Source organism: Lepisma saccharinum, chromosome 1 (genome assembly GCF_977018435.1).
Source record: "Lepisma saccharinum chromosome 1, izLepSacc3.1, whole genome shotgun sequence".
NCBI classification, from domain to species: domain Eukaryota; kingdom Metazoa; phylum Arthropoda; class Insecta; order Zygentoma; family Lepismatidae; genus Lepisma; species Lepisma saccharinum.
This window is the reverse complement of record NC_139229.1, coordinates 173,941,281-173,961,037: the sequence shown is the minus strand read 5'-3', so window position 1 is coordinate 173,961,037 and position 19,757 is coordinate 173,941,281. Positions and strand designations below refer to the sequence as shown.

The 19,757-nt window shown below is 38.6% G+C and overlaps 1 protein-coding gene across 1 annotated transcript in view; it reads right to left on the bottom strand.

Annotated features, from left to right (window-relative positions):
• The window catches only part of LOC146004198 (uncharacterized), a 43,354-nt gene extending 38,683 nt beyond the window's left edge, over positions 1-4,671 (bottom strand). The window contains exon 1 of the mRNA XM_083142867.1: positions 4,163-4,671. Coding sequence (XP_082998993.1) covers positions 4,163-4,480 — 318 coding nt within the window. The 5' untranslated portion in view covers positions 4,481-4,671. The remainder of the gene's footprint in view (positions 1-4,162) is intronic.
• Positions 4,672-19,757: the final 15,086 nt, after the last annotated feature.

Here is a 19,757-nt window from a genome sequence, read left to right as displayed (position 1 = left end):
AGTTTAAAGTGGGATCCGAACCAATATGTGCCTCGATCGGGTATCGAATCTGGGACCCCTTGAGTATAAGACGACGACGCTACCACTACGCCATCGAGGAGGCACTTTCTTGGGTTCGAGGCCTGATCTGGGCGCAGGACATAGATGTTCTTTTCTGAGTATCCTTTTGTAAATTTGTGTGTTTGTGTGTGTAGGGGAGGGGGTCTGAAGGGAAAGGGGGTGGGAACGTATTTCGGGGCAGTCACACTCGTTGTACCCTTAAATATCACAAGGGAGAGAATAAACGTTGGTTTAATTGTAAAATAAAATATTTCTATCTTACTGTTCAGCACCGATGCCCCTTTTCGTGTCATCACTGACAATTATAATAATAATAGTGGTTTTATGAATAATAATGGTGCTTGTCTCTGCAACATGTTCGTGTAGTCCTACTACCGGTATAGCTAAGCTGCCCTAAACACATTCATTACTGATCCAAAAATCGATCCCTTCCCATCAAGAACCTCTGACTGGACACGCTCCTGATTGCATTACTTCATCTCAATGGCGTACCCAGGGGAGGGGGCTGAAGGGGCTACAGCCCCCCCCCCGAAAATTTTAGAAAATATAAAATTCTAATGAAGGTAAGTAATGAAGTCGGGTAAAAGAACTTAAAATTTCCCCCGATAACCATTTTTGTGTTTGAATAACTTTCAAAACGAAGGTGTTTAAAATGGTAATTGGAGCTTATATTTCATGAAAATTAAACGCCAACAACGGGGTATCACTAAAATTGATTTACACGGATGTATTCTATGATCCAATCAAATATTTAATCTCACTCTGTTCAGTAAAGATTAGATTCATGACACTGAAACCGAAGTTCGCATTCAGCTGTAGATAGTGGTATAATTTGAATTGAATTCGCATTATCCTTAAGGTGGAAATTTGTTTTGGATTTTCTTTGTAGATGTGAAAATAGTTAACTAGTGACGCACATACGGTATGCTTTCACTTACATTAAAGTTCACCTTACATGTCTCCATGAAACACACGTTCATCTACAAGCCATGTGTGTGTGTAATTAATAGGACTACATGCGAAAAGAGATCTAAGTTTTCAAACCGGCTATTCACATGGTTCACCAAAGATTGACAAAATTACTTTCGAACGTATGGTTTTACTCTAATTCCTGAACTAACGTCCTCCTACGCGATGAATCAATCGTTTTCAATGATTCAAGAATTGCCAAGCCATGCACATTTCTTACTTTGCTCTAAGAACTGAGGAATTTTGGTTTTGCACATACGATGATAGTACTTTCAGTACTTGTATAGAGTTTTAAAATATCGCAAATTCCATCATAAATAACTACTTTGACAAATGTCTTACCAATCATTGAAACCTGAAACTCCCACGAGTCGATCGGTGACCATCTCGACTTATGTTTATAAAACACAACAAAACACTACAGATCTCGACAAGCTCTCAAACAGGATCAAATGACGAAGCGACCCAACATACGCCAGAAACACCGCCCAGATTTAGTATTCGATAGAAAAGTAGCCAAACGAGAGCCAGGGGCACCAATTTTTCAAAAACACTGGGTGGACTCAAACACTTGTTTTATAAGTTTACAAAAAATCACATAAATTATTTCATGGGTTCAGACACCACGGTCCCATATAATTTGGCGCCACTGCACAAAGTCGACATGAATTCCGTAAAGATTTTTTTTTTTGTTTTTTTGTAGGTATCTTGCGTAAACTTGATTGAATTCAACTGGAACACCACACGTACAATATAGTTTACAAGTGGGTTGTAAATAATGATCCCCGGTTGAGTTGTGTCATTCAAAATCAGAAATTTGATTGTTTCAAAGCAGGAAGGGGAGGGGGGTGAATCCCACCTATCGCCCTTTCAAATCGAACCCTGCATTAAAATGAATAGATGCATATTTGTTCGCTACTTTCAAATGACAAAATTCTGATTTTCCGTTCCATCACAATCCAAATAAACCCAAAACGATGTCTAAGGGCTTTATATGTTTCGGAATTAGGCTATCTGTTTCTAAAATAGTCATAACTTCTAAAAAACAACGAAATAAAATGTATGTATGTAAAAAAAATCAATCCGGATGGAAAATGTTTATGCACGATCCAAGTTCACAAGTTCAGCCCCCCCCCCCCCCCCCCGAAGAAAAATCCTGCGTACGCCAGTACTTCACCTAGTTGACGAAATCGTTAGGTATCAATTCACGATCGTTCTTCCAATGTATATACTGTATTCATGTGGACTAGTCTGATCAGCCGAAATTCCATTCAAAAATTTAAAATTACTGGTTTCAACTTTGAAATAAAGACGTTAATTTGCTAAGATTTGTTACTTAACCTGTTTTCATTCTGAAGTGCTTTGTTTTGCTTTGAAACAGTTGAATGCAAAATATTTTTGCAGTCTGTCTACACCTGTGTTGCACAAGTACTTCCAGCACGCGGTAGGCTCTGGAAAAAAATATTTTCCTCTCACATTCATGAATTCCCACGTGTGGATGTCACAAGCCAGATCCAGATCCAGATTCGATTCCCGTGGTGGAGAATCCTGGTGGGAATTTTCCCTCTATTGTCCCTCCATGAGGCTCTGGGCCTTGCCCAGCCTCTCATGAACCTGGGGATAAAGACAGCCGGAACGTGATGCCAAGCGTCAGATAAAAATAACTTTTTGTGTACGGTTTATTGCGAGTTTATAGGATGCTGGTGATTCCAATTAAGTAACTAATCTAATTTCCCTGACTTCATAGATTGTCTTAACATACTCAAAAATATCCAATTTTTTAAAAAATTATATTCCAAACAAAATACTGTCTACATAAAAAGTGTAGAAATATTTCAATTTGAAATAAATAACTAATATGCACTATTCGTTTAATTATAGAATAAAATAATGTGAAATATTATTTTATATTAAATAATGTAAATTCGCTAGAACGTCAAAATTCAATGAAAAATAAACCAAAAAGAATTATGATAGAGAATGTTATTGGATATGATTAAAAATTAATTGCAATAATTATTATATTTCGATGATATGGGACACCTGTATTTCAGACTGACAGAAATATGATTTTTAAAGCCTGAAAATATTGGTTATAGGCCACGCGTATATTGTATGCCAGCTAGGTCAGGCCCTACTCTCATATTTTCCTCATCTTTCACAGGAAACAAATAAAGGAAACTCAGCATTTGACATTGACTGTTGATATATAAACAAGTACAGGACAATTTAAGTATTCTGGTGGCAGAAAACTCGAACTCTTTGTTGAGTGTTTGACATATGTAAGAAATGTCAGTCGCTAAATCTAGATCAAGTGTCCTGTAAGTAACATCCATAATAATCACAGAGAATTGGGTGTAAATTATTTTCTTGCAAAACTGTGCTGTGCGTCATATTTCTGTTTTCCATCGATATAATTTTGCTGGTTACTAGTTGCCTTTTTTATTATTGTTTCTTTCTAATTTAAATTGCTCCAGTTGTATTGGAGGAATTATTATACATAAATAAATAGCATTAGGAACGAAAATGGAAATTAAAAACTATCTTAAGCAAAGTACAAAACTGTAATAGGCTAATGTGTAGTAAATTTACAAAGATCGTAGTAGAGAAATCTTAGAAAGAATCAAGAGAGCATGAGAATACGAGAAGAGAACAAAAAGATTAACACTAGTAATAAAGATAGAGAAATGGGGAAGGGGAAGGGGTAAGAACGGAGAACAGCATAAAGGGAAACGTAATGTGGATAAACAATCCATGCAGTGGCGCAACCACAGGGGGGCATTGTAAATTTTTCTTGCTTGCGTCGCTCGCAATGCCTCCTTTTCTTACTCTTATCAAGTTCCGAACCGTACATCCATCAGCATCTAATATTATAAAACCCTGAGGCATACCTTAAGCTCGTTTCCCCTTCTCCCGCCCTCCACTGGCTATGAAAGGGCAATACTTCTTTGATGTGTAACGTATTATAGAAACCGGCGGACTTTATACGCAAAAGATCTTAGAGCCATAAATCGAAACCATTGAGCTGAATCGGGATTAGCGCACGTGTCCTCGAGTTACACTGGTTAGAACAAGTATGAATGTTTTGAGTTTACCTAGATGAAAAAAAAACAACACGTTTCTGGCAACTCACCGGGTTGGCAGTCTGTGATTCTGGTCCGGGATTCCACAACAAGAGTCGAACCCCTTCCTTCGACGAGTGCATTCTGGAAGCCACCTGGCCGATCTTCTCGCCCAAAACATCCTCGCCGTTGACCTCCAGGAGGCAGTCCCCAGGTTGGAGACCCGCCTCTTCGGCCGCCGAACCCGGTTCAACGCCCGTCACCCACGGGTACGGGTCCCACTGGGTCCTGCTCAAATGAAAACCGTAGCAGTCTTTGTCCTCAGCATTCAGAACGCACAGCCTCAGCTGACAGTCTGGTTCCTCGCCGCCCTCCATGGTCAACTTCATATACGACGACTTCGCCTACAGCAGGACCGCTTTTGCAAACCGCCCGAACGTTGCGAAAGTCTTTTGTTTCCTACTTCTTGACGCAACGTTACGTCTCTTCTCCCCCTCTGGCTGGCTATTTTTAAGCTTGCACTTCTGTCGTAAGTAGCGAGCTGCACTCCCACAAGCACAATAAACGTTTGCAAGGACAAATAAACACTTTTTGTGCCGTGGGATCCTGTACTGTACGCATGCGTTGACGATAGTGCACGGTGTGTTTGTGACGCAGTACCTAATCTTCCCCTCCCCTTCCTTCGCGGACTGTAACGATTCGCTTGCTGCCAGAACACTAATGAAGTTCTTACATTCATTCCCCTTCCATCAGTAGCTTACTTACGATTTCGTTTGCACGCAGGGCTGAGATATTCTTTTGTTTGGTATAGTTTGCAAGATCCCATTTTATCCTCAGAGCAGTTCATTGAGACGAGGCTTTGGTTTATGTCCTTTATCTGCTCCGGGGGCTGGGCTTACAGTTTACCCTCCGCTGGGCACGTGGGGTCTTTAGAGACCCCGCATGTGTTTTTTCAAGGGTAACGACTAAATTATATATACCGGTGTCACCAACAGTTGAAATATCTTATTTTTATTTATTTTCTATAACATCGTCATATTATAACCGAAAAACTAATTTTATTTTTTTCGTTAATTGGTCCTAAATATAATACCACTTCGGACGGGCACTTGGGGGGTCTTTCAGGACCCCAATGAATATTTCTATTTATTGTTTCTTCTATCGCTCGATATTATTATTATTATATTATATTATTAGTATTATTATTATATTTTTGTGTTATTATTATTATTATTATTATTATAGTATCATTTACTGTTTTTCAGAATTCTGATTGTCGGTTTGTCTGGCTGCCCAGTATTACACAACAAGTCCCGTTTCCCGGATATATTTTCTTGATACCAACTTACCTAATGTATTGTTTACCTTTCGACTTCTTCACATAAAGGCCATACACTCCCCATCCTCGATGGAAAATTATGGATAAAGCCCTGCCTACCTCCAATCCAGAGCCTCGGTGGTACAGTCAGTATGGCGTCTGACTGTACGCGGGAGACCCGGATTAGTTTCAAGGGTTGGTTAATCTAAGGTCTGAAAACATGATTATAGACTGTGATGTTCCTAATTTGTTAAAAACAAGTAAAACTATGTTGTTATTGTCAAATATATAAAAAAAGAAAGGTTATATCGTGATCTTTCCGTAGGTATAGAAACAGGCGTTATTTGAAATTTCTAAAGGAGATTTGAGAATTCTCAGAATTAGATTGTTGGTTGGCCTCGCTGCAGTGTTATCGCAAAGATAAAATAAATTTAAGGTGAAAACACTTCTTTGAGTTACAGTAATAATTTGCATGCAATATATTATCCTCCATCGGGAAGGCTTTGAACCTACTGCACTGTGCCCATGAACGACCGCAGGATATTTTCCAGGCAGGGGCAAGCAAGTATTTTTTCAAGGGGAGGAGGGGTGGACAAACGAGTCACATTTCCCCAATAATAGTATTGTCCCCTCAAAAAACATTGCTTCAGTTTGAAGTTATCATGTTCCTGCAAAGCCATTGCAATAATTAACATATATTACTGTGACTGAAATGAAATTATATGTGTGAAATATGTAGTTTTAGGTTGACTTTCATTTTCCGGGTCGGGGGGGGGGGGAGCGTGACCCCCTTGCCCGCCTTTCGGACATTCATGACTGTGCCCCATTCGGGAATAGGATTCAAGACCCCTTTCAAATGACGTCGCCAGCGGGCAGGCCCGTACCCTGTAGGCTCATCCCTTATCAGCAGCTGGCATCTAAAGGCGAAAAATTGGCAGTTTTAGAATAACGAAACATTTGTAGGATTCGGAGGAGCTTTAGTCCCCCTTCCTAGTTAGACAATGCACCAACTTCTTTTCATTAATTTCTCACCCCCCGGTTTAGGTACTCAGCAGACAGACTGGAAGGAGATACTTTAGCAGCATTTTGGACAGCCTAACCGATTTGAGGTAGAAATTAACTCCGAAAGAATAAAAGAATATTTCCATTTCTGCTTCCGCAACCCTTCACCTCCAACCCAAAGTCCACTGGGAAGGTTGAGTGGCCCTGCTACCGATATAGGATTGCTTTCCCCCGATTCCCTTTCATTTTGTCCAAGGAATTCGGGAGGAAGGGGAGATTTAAATATATTTGCACCACAAATTTTACACATTATGTTTGTGTAATAGAATGCGATACACTCATAGGGCTTCAAGCCTTATTTATTACTTATGAAATAGGAAGGTTCGTGTTTCATGTGCGGATAAATTATTGGAAATATTTTATTTTTTCCAGTAAGGAATATAATAAGCACATAAAAACAAACAAAACCCTCTCGCTTTTTCGTTTTAGTAGTATTGTCTTTAAATATATTAATATCTTGCCCGGAAGTATTAAACAATGCATTTCGATAAGCGTAACAATCTGAAATATGTATATGATGTATTGTACTTTGACTGTGGTGAAATAATGGAATAATGATCTAGTGAAAACCTGTACAAGGGACAAATTACACGCAACCTCTTATCAGTTTTCTCGCTATGCTAGTTTGCATTTTTGCCATTTCACAGCACTTTTCTGGTTTTGGAACTTGAATCGCACCATAAGAAAAATGGCTATCGAACTCATGGAAGTGGATGAGGGACACACAGAAACCAACATTTCGTCGTATAAGTACCAGAGGAACTCATCTCCAAAAATGCTGTTTTCGGTTTTGTTTAAATAAACTCCTCTGAAGAGCCCTATTTGGAGTCAGATCGACATATCTCTACTTCTAATCCTTAGCAGTAAGGTAGAGTCACCTATCTCCAATTAACTGCCTCTTTTTAAGAGTCAGATACATTCCTAAGAATACATCATTTCCTCTCTCCCGTAAATTTGTTAAATTGAAGTTACGTCCCTCTGCTTCTCACACGACAATTTGTGCTGTACTTGGAATTTGAACTCAATGCCTTTCTTGTTTGTGTTTGTTGTTTTCTAAGAGCGCTTTCTTAAAATCTTTTGCGTGTGTGTGCGTGTGTGCTTGCCTGCTAGGAATTTTAAATGTTATTATTGATAGGAAAATGGCGCAAAATAATTACTAGGGCTAGGATTTTCATGATTTAGCATATTTTTTTTTTTTTTGGTAAGGGTGATGTGTTCCCTAAATATATAGAAATTCATATTGTGAAGGGACTAATTGAATTAAGGTGCTTTTTAAGGACATATTTGGCATATTTGGCCATTTCTACGTGATAAAGCATATTTTGATGGATTTTCGGTCATATTCAGCATATTTTCGCTTTTTCAAGAAATATACAGTCATTTTCAAAGTGGATTCTTACTTACTCCCATGTTCACTCCAGTTTTTTTTCTTTATTTTGGACTTCATTAAAATCTTTTCATTTTTAATTGAAAATTTACAGAAAGTATTCATTGTGCATTTCAACTCATCAGGGCCCATAAAATGTGTATATGAAAATGTATATGAATATGAAAATATTTCAGCATAAGTTAGATATTAATGTTTGAAACAGTCCAGTTATAAGGGCATATTTTTCAAATTATAGTGCATATTTTGTAAAATTTTAGGTCATAAGAGCATATTTTATTTTATCGTAACCCTAATAATTACAATGATTCATTATTCCTTTTTCAAGAAAACGAAGTCCCAAGAAGCTCCATAATCCCCCTTCACTATGCCTGTGTGTGTGTGTGGGTATATATATATATATATATATATATATATATATGTGTGTGTGTGTGTGTGTGTGTGTGTGTGTGTGTGTGTGTGTGTGTGTGTGTGTGTGTGTGTGTGTGTGTGTGTGTGTGTGTGTGTGTGTGTGTGTGTGTGTGTGTGTGTGTGTGTGTGTGTGTGTGTGTGTGTGTGTGTGTGTGTGTGTGTGTGTGTGTCCGTCCTGTGCGCAAGTGTAGCAAATGTGTGCAGAAAACCACAACAAACAGTAACATTTTCAGTGGGCCGCCTCAATGGTAATTCAACCCGAATAGTAAGTCTCCAGATCTCTCAATAAAAGTTCTTGGGTTCGAGTCCCGACCTAGGCGCTGGACATAGATGTTCCTTTCTGAGAATACGTTTATGAATTTCGTCTAATCATCATTCATCCTTGTCGTCGAAAGAGGCAGAGTGCAATCCGACAAGATTTTCAGTCACCCGAAGTAATATGACATCTCTTTTCTCTCTTTTTAATTGCGACTATGCGAACTGACCTTTTCAGATTATCGCGTGTAACATTAGGTACAAATCACGTTTAATTTTTGTATGAATCTTCACAGAGTATTCAGGCATTTGCAGACGTGGATACAGATAAATTAAATTCACGTTTTGTACCAAACTATCTTTTTCATTAAAATAGCTAAATCTTTCGTCTGTATTGAAACAACACTGCAATCTATGCATCTGTATGTGTGGCGGAAGGGGGGGGGGGAGTACCAAGTTCACAGCACGTCATTGAATTTAATAATGTTGCTAATTATGAGAATCAAGGTGTACAAGCAAAATGTACTGAAATGTACTGTCTTACCGAAGTACTGTAAAATGTTTCCATTAGAAATATTTAGTTGAAGACATGAACATTGTTGTAAGTTTTTATTATTACAACTGTTATAGCATTGTGTAAAACTTACATAAAGTATAAATCACCAACCCTGAGAACTTATGTAAACAAACCGTCTCACCGATTCGATGTATCACTGAACACGGAGACCTTCCCGCACGCATAGAACTCGCCATGTTGAAAGTGGCACTACTTCCTTGCTGTTCACATGATTATTTTTAGAATATAACCAATGTTATAAAATATCATTATGTACACAAATCTCTAAGCTCATTGAAAGTTACAGTGCATATTCCTACAAATTGTCCACACTTATCTTTCTTGCCATGTCACCAAGTTATTTTACGAAGTGCACTATATTTGGCGGAACAAAAATCGTTATTAGGATGCTTGTCAAAGTTTCCAGCCGCAATAAATTTACGAACTTTCTTTGTCTTGTTTTGATCATCATCATCAATATATTTATTGAACTTACAGATTTGCATATGGCTGTTTATGCCCATTACTATATATTTTATTTACATAAGATACAATTTACATAAAATCTACAAACAAATTTCAAATACACTCCTCTCTATATCAAACCTTAGAAATATACATTACCATGTTATATCATTTTGTCTAAAAAAAATGAAAGTAAATTATATTCAATTCGCATGCAAGAAAGAAGCCAAATTTATGGGAAATGATTACTGTGCAAAGAGTTAACCGTAAAGGTGAAGCAATAAGTATAAAAGAGAGAGCATTGGGTTTAAAGTGAGACGTCCTTTGCGGCAGTGTATCCCATACTACAAATTGGCCATTGTTTTACCTTACGTAATGAATCCTGGATTCAACACTGTATTTTCGTGTAGATTATTTTACTTCTATGAGTTTGCAATGCTTTCTGCATGCAGGTGGTTTTGTTTACAGAAGGTCTCAGGGTTGGTGATTTGAACTTTAGTTAGAGTTTGCTTCAGAATCTAGTTTTAATTTTAAAGCTCAATTACATCACTTTTCTCGCTATGCTAATTTTGAACTACGTTAGTTGCCTTAACCTTCCATTATTTCTAGCCTAAAATTACCATCTACCCCGCAGAACTTTCTGCGCCAGCTCTAGCAGACCGTTTCGTATTTATTTACACAAAGATGTGATGATTTAGGATTTTGCAATTGTTTCCAAGTTTGATAAGGCTCGTACCGTCGTGTTCTCTTCCTGGTTACAGCCTTACGTGGGCGTGAAGACTTCCAGCCCTGGTCCTCGTCCAATACGAGAGCGAAAAATGCGTTTCTTGGAACCCAAAGTTTGCTTAGGGTTTCCAGTTCAACTCCAAGGATTCCACAGGCCTCTCCTGAATGAAGCCAGAACTTTTTTTTCCCTCCGCGGAATAGCAGGAAATGTTTGCAGCCAGCTTGGAAGGCGAATTCCTGCTAGATTCACGAGCGACGTCATCGGGGAGCAGAGAAAACAAACACTAGTTTCCTGCACAGGAAGATGTCTTCGTCGTACGTATCTAGTTAGTAACACCAAATGCTCAGAAAACTGTTGCCTTATAATTTACGCTGAAAAATGAAGTAGTGTGACCAGCGGGACGTGCGACAGCAAAAACTTTTCTAAATTGAGGGAGGATTACATTTCGAAAAGTTCTGGCCTAAAGTGTGATATAGTTTCATTATATCAAAGAAGTGATTTCAGGGGCAAAAAGAGAAAAGAAGATGTATGAAAGATGCCAAAGAAAATGCGAAGAGAAAATAGAATGAGAGAAAGGCATAGATGAAAGAAGAGGGAGAGAGAGAAATATTATGAAAAGGGGAGGGAGAAAAGGGGGAAGGAAAGATAAAATGCAAAAATGCAGGAGAGAAATGAAGATAAAAAACAAGAGTGAAAGAGAGAGAGAAAAAAATAAGAAAATATAAAACAATAGAGAAGAGGAAGAATGAAAGAAGAAGCGATACAAGACAGAAAAGGATAGAATGGAAGATTATATATATATATATATATATATATATATATATATATATATAAGATCGAGACAGAGAAAGAGAGAGGGAAAAATGAGACAAAACGAAAAAGAAAATACAGGAAAAAATGATCGAGTGCAAGATGAAAGAAGATACTAAGCTGGGAAAGGAAGAGTGAACGCTGCCTGGAACTGCGGTTAAGGCATTTGGAGAGGAGATGAGGTAGGGCTTCACACATTCACAATCTCGGCCGTCTGTAGGTGAAATGGTCAGCATCACGCTACAACCGCCTTAGCCCGCAGGTACCCATTTATTAGACTCTGGGTGAATCCCAGGGCCGCTCCAGACAAGATACTGATGGTCTTATACCACCTCAGAGTCTTACACGAGGCAATCAGGCGCCATACCGACATGTTTTCCATGTCATTCCCACCTTTTCAGAATAGTTTGACATGATCCTCTACTTTTCCATTCAAGATAGACAAAAAAAAAACATCCATGTCTTACCCAGGATTCGAACTCTGGACTCCAGGCGTGCTGCAATTGAGGTCGACTGACTTGACAAAAAAAGAAAAATTAGAAATATGTGAGAGAATGGAACAATAAAAGGAAAAGTTTTGCTTATTCGGGAGGAGGTGTCATGTGATCCCTCCTTGACCCTCTATCCGTTCGTCCATGGCCAGCAAAGACGCCTTAAAGTGTAGGGGAGGACGACTTTGTCTCTTAGAGACCAGAAATCCTTGTTAACCGATTTGCTTTTGCCACTGACTGCCACTTTTGGCTAATCACAAAGAACACGCAACAACAGGCCGGGATTGGAACCCGGGACCCCTGGCGTCGTACGTAGCGTGCTCTGATAACTATACACCGCCACGGAAGTCGTTGCTTGTTAACTAGACGAACTTTTAGAACAAATTTTCGTGGTCAGCCTCCCCCCAATCCCAAAATATACATGCCTCATTCCGCCTCTATTCTCACTCTTTGCTGGCGATTCACAAATCCTATCCACTTCCCTACCAGTAGTTTTTGGATGGAACCGTTCTCCGTAATTTTCATGAATTTGAATTTTATTCGATATTTCCTATTGTATGTAAGCCGGTTTGTAATATGTATTTCGTGTCCTCGCGGATATACGTATTTGGCATGCTGCCATTCGAGGAGAAAATAGTTTTCAGAGAATTGTAGGTGATTTGCCTTATCTGTTTACTGTTCACCGCAATGATAGAGGTGTGTTTAATTGCAGCCCTTGGATACGTATTATCCAGCTGTTCTTTCTTACTATTCCTACCTCAAATTTCATTTCTATATTAAAGAACCTTGTTACTACGCAGAAAACGTAACCTCCCTACCTTCAATAAATATGTACCGTCCGTTTTATATCAGGGCTACGATGTTCCTTTTCATTTTAAGAATATCAACGCTCCTGAAAGCGCTCGGAGCTTAACTAAGTCCATACAGCGCTTGAGGTGTTGTTTACTTGGCATTGAAATTTGCATCTGTGGAGGAGTGGTTAGCGTGACGACTTGAGAAGCCAAGAATCCTGGGTTCGAATCACTGGTAAGGCATGCATGTTTTATTATGCTTATTCTCGGATTAATTACACAAATTAATACACTTAAAATAAATAAAATACCAAATATGAGTGTGAGGAAGGCATAATTCATACAAGGACAGATTTTATTTTTTAAGTTCGTACCTTTTGGTACAGAGAGGAGCAATCGACAGTCTGTACACTTATTAGGCATTTCATACATACCGTATATTACACATTGAAGTGTCCTACATGTTCACTGGCGATATACTACTTGTCGGATACCACTACTATATAAGTTCTCATTTTGGTTTTTGCCAAATTTTCGTCACATCAGTAATGACCAGACCCGTATCGAGGGTAGGCTAGAGGGGCTGAAGCCTAAGGCGTCATTCAAAGCTTTATTATTTTCTGATATCGAACTCAGAATATGCGACAGAGGAATTTACATTTGGCAGACGGAAAACGTACAAGGTGTTACTCGACCCTCCTTGCCATTGAAGAGTTAGTAATGGAGTGATCCCTACATACTTCCTGGGGGGGGGGGGGGCACCACGTGTGCAAAATAGATGTCACCATTCAACTCGGTACATAACGTTCCCTGTTCGACCACGTCACGAAAATATCTCTATAATAAATCCTTTTCTAATTATAAGGTTGATTCCAAATTTCAGACTTACCCTGTGTTGTTTTACACTATGCTTATCCTTACTGACATTCTTAACTTGTCCCGAAATGCTTTCCTCTGTGATCCCTTTCCAAAAAATAAAATCCTGGCTGCGCCACGTCGCTGTTATTGTTGTTAGTTTCATGAAAGTGTTGCCATTCGGCGACTTTTACGAATCTTGAAATATAACCTATATTATTTTTTTATGAATTTTTCTTTGATTTCTCATTCCAAAATGTGTGGGATATAAATATTACAAATCATGTAATAAGAAAATATCGAAGGATGCACATAAAATGTCGATGCTTGGTAGTTAGGGGGGGGGGGGCAAACACAATCCTGCCTAGGGCGCCAAAATATCTAGCTACGGGAGTTCATGAATAGTCATCTTTCTTCAGGACCTTGATGCTAAACACAATAGTAATCAATTTTGACCAGGAAACATGATTTGATGCCATTTTGCCTCTTTTGGTTTGTCATTTTTCACGACTTTTGTAGTTTTTATTATAATTTTTAAAGTTTCTTGCCTGCATTCTTGCTAATTCATGTCCATTTTAATCATACGCGTAGTTGCTTCTTCTAACATTCAAAAACGTAAAATCTATCTATACTTCGGCTTATGTATAGACAGAGAGAGAGGGGGGCAGGGACCTGGCGTAGAAAGGTACGCATAGTCTTGAAATGTATTGTTGGTATGTACAGTGGGATCCACTAGTATTATCCTGCAAATTGTCCATGACTATTTTCATTAATTATTCTCTTACACCGTATGCGTCTTTAAGCGATGGATTTTTATGTATGCTGGTACAAAAGTTGTCAACAGCTTGTTTTGAGTTTTGTTTTAAATCTTGAAGCTCATATTGGGTCAAATAAAGTGCACGAACATGGTGATGGACAATTTGCACGGTAATACTAGTGGATCCCACTGTACGTAAGCTTCAGCTCAAAAGAACAAATGCAATACTACTTAATTGTTTCTTGCATTAGCTTCAGCAGTTTGAACTACAAAACATGTGTCAATTATCCTAAATGCTTAGACCGTGACGTCTGGCATATGTGAAAAATTGAAGCACTCTTATATTTTAACATCTAAAGTAAATAAATGTATAGGTTTTTTCAATACATTTTAGGTCATTTTTTTATAATTTAAAAAGTAATTTTTATATGTCATTTTTGGTAAATTTTAGGTAGCCAACATCCGAGTCTCAGTAATCACCGTTCGTTCAATCGCTTCCCACACAGTTGGTTTTTCATTCAGTGATATTCCCATGCTAATGACATTTAGTGATTACTTCCCCATTGAGGTCAATGCCGAAAGAATAAGCCATCGCAGGATGATTACACCGGCTGTGGTTTCCATCATTCGTTTGCTTGTCAGGAAGATAATGCTTTCTCTTTTAGCAGTCAGTCCTATATTCTACCATATTTTCCGGCATTCGACTTCTTAAAATTATTTAGGAAAGCCGGGCCAAAAAAAAGTTTGGTATCAAGGCTTTTAGCACCCACCTTCTGCTACTTCCCCTAACTAATGCACCTGAGGAGGACAAAAGGAAATCATTGTCGGAGGATGCCTCGATGCGCCAATGGGCGCCTCCAGGACCACTCAGCAACCCAACATTGTTGAGTAGCAAGAACCCTGGAGGCGCTTGCTACCTGGTTGTTGAGAAGGAGCGACCGCGGCTTCACTCAACATAAAATTCTCTCGCTACCTGCGGTCAACTGTCGTGCTGTCGTCTGCAAGCCTGTTATCTTCTGTTAGTTGCAACATGGCGCGGCGGAACTAAAAGATGCGTGGAGTAAAAAGTATTGGCAAGTTTGATTATGTAGCCCAAGCGCACGTTTAGGTCGCGCATCCAATAGCCTTAAATAGTAATAACTTTTTCGCCACTATATTCTCGGAGAATGAGTGATCTGTCAACGGATAATTATGCACTGGCTTCAATTTTCAATTTCAATTTCAATTTTATTACTCCATATAAACCATATACATTGGTATTTGGAGGGTTCAGTACAGTTCATATAAAAGAAAAATATATAATTACAAATTTTCTATAATTTACAATCTAGATATTCACTAACACTATAATATTCCTTATTAACTAATAGTTTCTTTAATTTATTTTTGAAACTTGTATTACTTTCGGCTTTTATATCATTTGGTAAATGGTTGAATATTTTAATTGCCATCTGTTGGGGTCCTTCTTGAACTAATGTTAGCCTGGTGAAATACCAACAAAATAACGCAGTTAAAAATAGTAATGAACCCAAATACTGTTCACAACATTTTTTTTTTGGCTAATACGGATGAGCATGCTCTTGCAAACATGTGTTCAGCTTGAGGTGGAGACCACTTTTTATCTCGCTACGTAAGTTTCGGGTTCGAGTTCCGGTATAGGCATGGATGTTATTTGATTGATTTAATTTATTTTACTTTTCATTTTTGCCACTTTTGGCTAATCGCGAAGATGAGGATGAGTGATGATATGGTGAAGGAAAACTCACAAGGAACAGCATGCCCAGGCCGGGATTCGAACTCGGGACCCGACGTCGTAGCGCAATGTGTTAACCACTCCGGGATATTATTTGTGAATGTCCCTTCTTCAAGTACGTGTCCAGCTTCTTTTTGCAAGAAAAATTGGCAAAGTATCGAGGCCATTTCTTGGGTGAAATACATATTTTTCAAGGGAGCGTGATATCAAGAAATGCACCGTGTGATATTTGAAAATCCATTGGAAGGAGGATTACAATAACTTAAACGATGATCATGCAGAGTTAATCATAAAGACAACTAAAAAATGTGGTATATTCATGTATAAACGCCAATTCGTACGTGTTTATTTATGTTGCTTTAAGTTACATTTTTTCGCAGCTACGAAAGCACAATCAGCAATTGATAATTTAAACTATATCAAACATTATTACGTGAAAACAACGTGAGAACACCGTTATACAATCTTGCACACATTTTGCAACTTATTACTCACTGTTTAACATTTCTGTTCGTAAGCTAACCTCCGTGGCTACGACGCCAGGGTCACAGGTTTGAATCCCAGCCTGGGCGTTCTTTGTTAGTGTCCTTTCATCATATCATCAATCATCCTCATCTTCGCGATTAGCCAAAAGTGGCAGAAAAGCGACGATAAAAAACAAAATTCAAATGAAACTATTGTTCATAAATCGTATTTATTATTGTCCTATCAACCAAGTTTGATTGATTGATTTGTTTTATTTTACTTCATTTTCGTGCCACTTTTGACAAATTTGCGAAAATGGGAATGAGTAATGATGTGATGAAATTGATGAAAGGACACTCACAAGCATTCATTTCCAGGCCGGGAACCACACCACCACGGGTGCCGACCTATTAATAATGACATGAAACTATTGAGGAATAATGATCCCATTTCAAAGCACATTCTCGAAATTTATCTTTCTTTCACTTATAGTGTAGGGTATGCGTATGTTATAAGTGTTTTAACAAAGGTTTACAACCAATAAGGTCACACACACACAAAAAGCGTTTCGGGTTCGATACCCGGTGTAGGCGCATGGTGGTTCGGATTCCACTTTAAACTGTAGGTCCAGTCCCAATTAGCCTTACTGTGCATAAAGTGGACTTAAAACACCAAATCAAACAAACACACAAGAAGTAGAGTGATGTGTCAAACTTGCACTCCTATACGAAAATAATCTTTAATTTAAACACATATATCCTTAAATTAAACTGGCCACAACCTTTCTACACTCAATGTCACTCCTCCATGGTTATTACGTATTATTTTGGAGAAATAAAATTGTAACCACAGCTCTCAAATTAGGAATATAACATTTCCCCCAATTGTATCTCTATAGACAGTAGACACAGATCTAGATCTACTCATGTTTTACTTCGAGATTAACCACATACTTTAATTTGAAATAGCATCCATATATATATCATCACATCGATTCATAATCCATTAATAGTGACACCGTATTCAACAGCCCAACACGCCCTGCCATTTTCGCTGCAGACGCCACAAGGCAATGCGTTTTTCAATTGTTTTCGGCTGGAATGTCGCTACTTCTCAACTCTGCATCCAGGAAAGGCCATAAAACTATGTGACGTAGCAGGTCAACATTTGCTACCATGTTGAGCGATCCTGGAGGCGCCCATTGTCAAACAGGATGCCTTCCAATGTCTTTATCGTACTCGGTTTTTATATATTTTTAAAACATCTGAAGAAATGAAATCATGATGTCATTACAACAGTGATTTACCCAACACACCTCTAACACACTTCGTCAAATTTCCTCAGCAGCCCCTAATTTTTTTTCACAAAGGCCCATTTGGTCATCTTGGCTCTAAATTACCCTTACGCCACTAGCGTACTCGAGATGTTTTTCGGGGAACGGAGGAGGGGGGGGGGTGAAATTGTAAGGTGAATATTACATAGCCGCGATCTAATGGATGGGTGGGAAACACTTTAAGAAATGGTAATTGCGAAATATTTTACAGTGTTATACCTATAAGTTGTTTAATGGTAATTTGGGGTCATTTTAATAACGGTTTGCATTGTTCATTCTGAGTTCTTTACTGCTTTCTTTTGAAACTTTTGTGTTTCTCAAAATTTCTGGAGAGGCTGTAGCCCCATAAACTTCTCCCTGCCTTACACCTCCATAAATAGGTACTTATTACACCTTTCCAAGTGCAAAATTCTGGATAAATCCCATGCGTAACAGTATTTTGGGACTTACCATTTGCATTTGAGTCAACACTGGGTTAATATTTATCCTATTTCGTCCATAATGTATGTTTTCGCATTTTCCCAATGTGCTTGGGAGATCGTGATCCTTCTTGACCTCTCTGCTTTTGATACGATAAATAACATAAACTCAAAAGATGTGCTGCATAAATATGAAACCAGTTTCATTGCTGTGAGAAGTGAGACGACTGGAAAGAAAGCGTTTCTGCCTCAAACTCAAGTTAACAACCCTTCTTCTTTGTTACAACAGGCTGTTAAACGTTGTTTTGGTTTGAGGTTATTCGTTAAATCACGTCACAAGCGTTACTGCCAGTAGTAATGTAGCCGATATGAGTGATAACGACGTGTCTTGATGTTGTAACGTTACATTTTGCCAAGTCGTCATTCCTGAATGTCAATAGTCTGAGGGAAAAGTCGTAGGCGAGTCACAAAGAACTGCCAGCCGCAAGCACATGAGATTAACACTAACTGCGTAAAAAAAGTTCCCATAAGTTTAATGTCTCTTGCAGGAACGCAGGGGAGTAAATGCCCTTGAACGGTGGCGTCACCAGAAAATGGGTTCAAGGGTGGGACGAAATATTTTCAGGTGGGCTCTGCTTCTGTGGTCGATTTACTCCCGTTTCGCCGAGACAAATATCTCACCTAAGCAAAATTCCCGTTTCGCCTAATCCACTTTTGGCGAATATTTTCCCTCCGCTGGGAAAAATGATACATGATTTCAACGATCAGAAACTCAATGTATGCTTCTGTGCACATACATGGCACACTCGTTTGATTATAACACCATTAAGCCTTGTTCCCATGATACGAAAAACTCAATATGCTGACCAAGGCAGAAATTTATTTTATTTTAAAACATAAACTAAACGTAACGTTTCAACCTTCTAACAAGGTCTTCTTCAGACTCTGTACCAAGTACAAATGAAACAAGGTACAAAACAGGAAGAGATATATACACAAAAATCACTCCCCTCCAGACACAAGATTATTAGAAAGTTGTTTCTGGAACATTGCAGCAGGTGGCCTTCCCTTGTCAACTTTACTTTCACCTGACAAGCGATTTAGCTAAACATCTCCTATCATCTGAAAAGTGTTTGGACTCTTTATCTCACTCTCTTTTCCCTGTCTTTCTTCATTCCTCTTCCTTCTTTTTTCCTCTTTCGCTCTTGTCCCTTCCATTCTTTGTTTATCTTGAGTCCCCCATTCCAGTTCATTGTGTCTTCTTCTCCTTTCTTCTCTGTTTCCTTGGCCTCCTTCCATTTTCTCACTAGTACTCTCTTCTCCCTTCCTATCTGCTTAGCCTCATCCCACTCTATGTCATGTCCTGTTTCTCTCATGTGTTTAAATATCGCATTTCTCTCTCTCTTAAGTCGTACATCATCCCTATGTTGTTTCAACCCGTCTTTCAGACTATTTTCGTTTCTCCTATGTACACACTCTGATATTCTTTACACTTCACTTCGCAGATAATCCCTTCCTCTTCTCTGTTTTCCTTTTTCTTGTTTGCATTCTTCGCTACTTTTAAAATGCTTCGCCCTCCCTTCCTGTAAGTTTCAATGTCCGCTTTCCTAAGCACCTTGCATATCTTTTCTCTGGTCTTCCCCATACTCCTTATTCCAAACCACCTCTCTTTTTCTTTCTCTTCCTCTTCTCCCCTGGCCCCTTTTCCTACTTCTTCTGTTTATGTCCAGTCTATCCTCCTTCTCGTATCCATTCTTTTCCAGCTGTTTCCATAAGCTATTTATTTTGCCTTCTTTTTCACATTCTTTCGT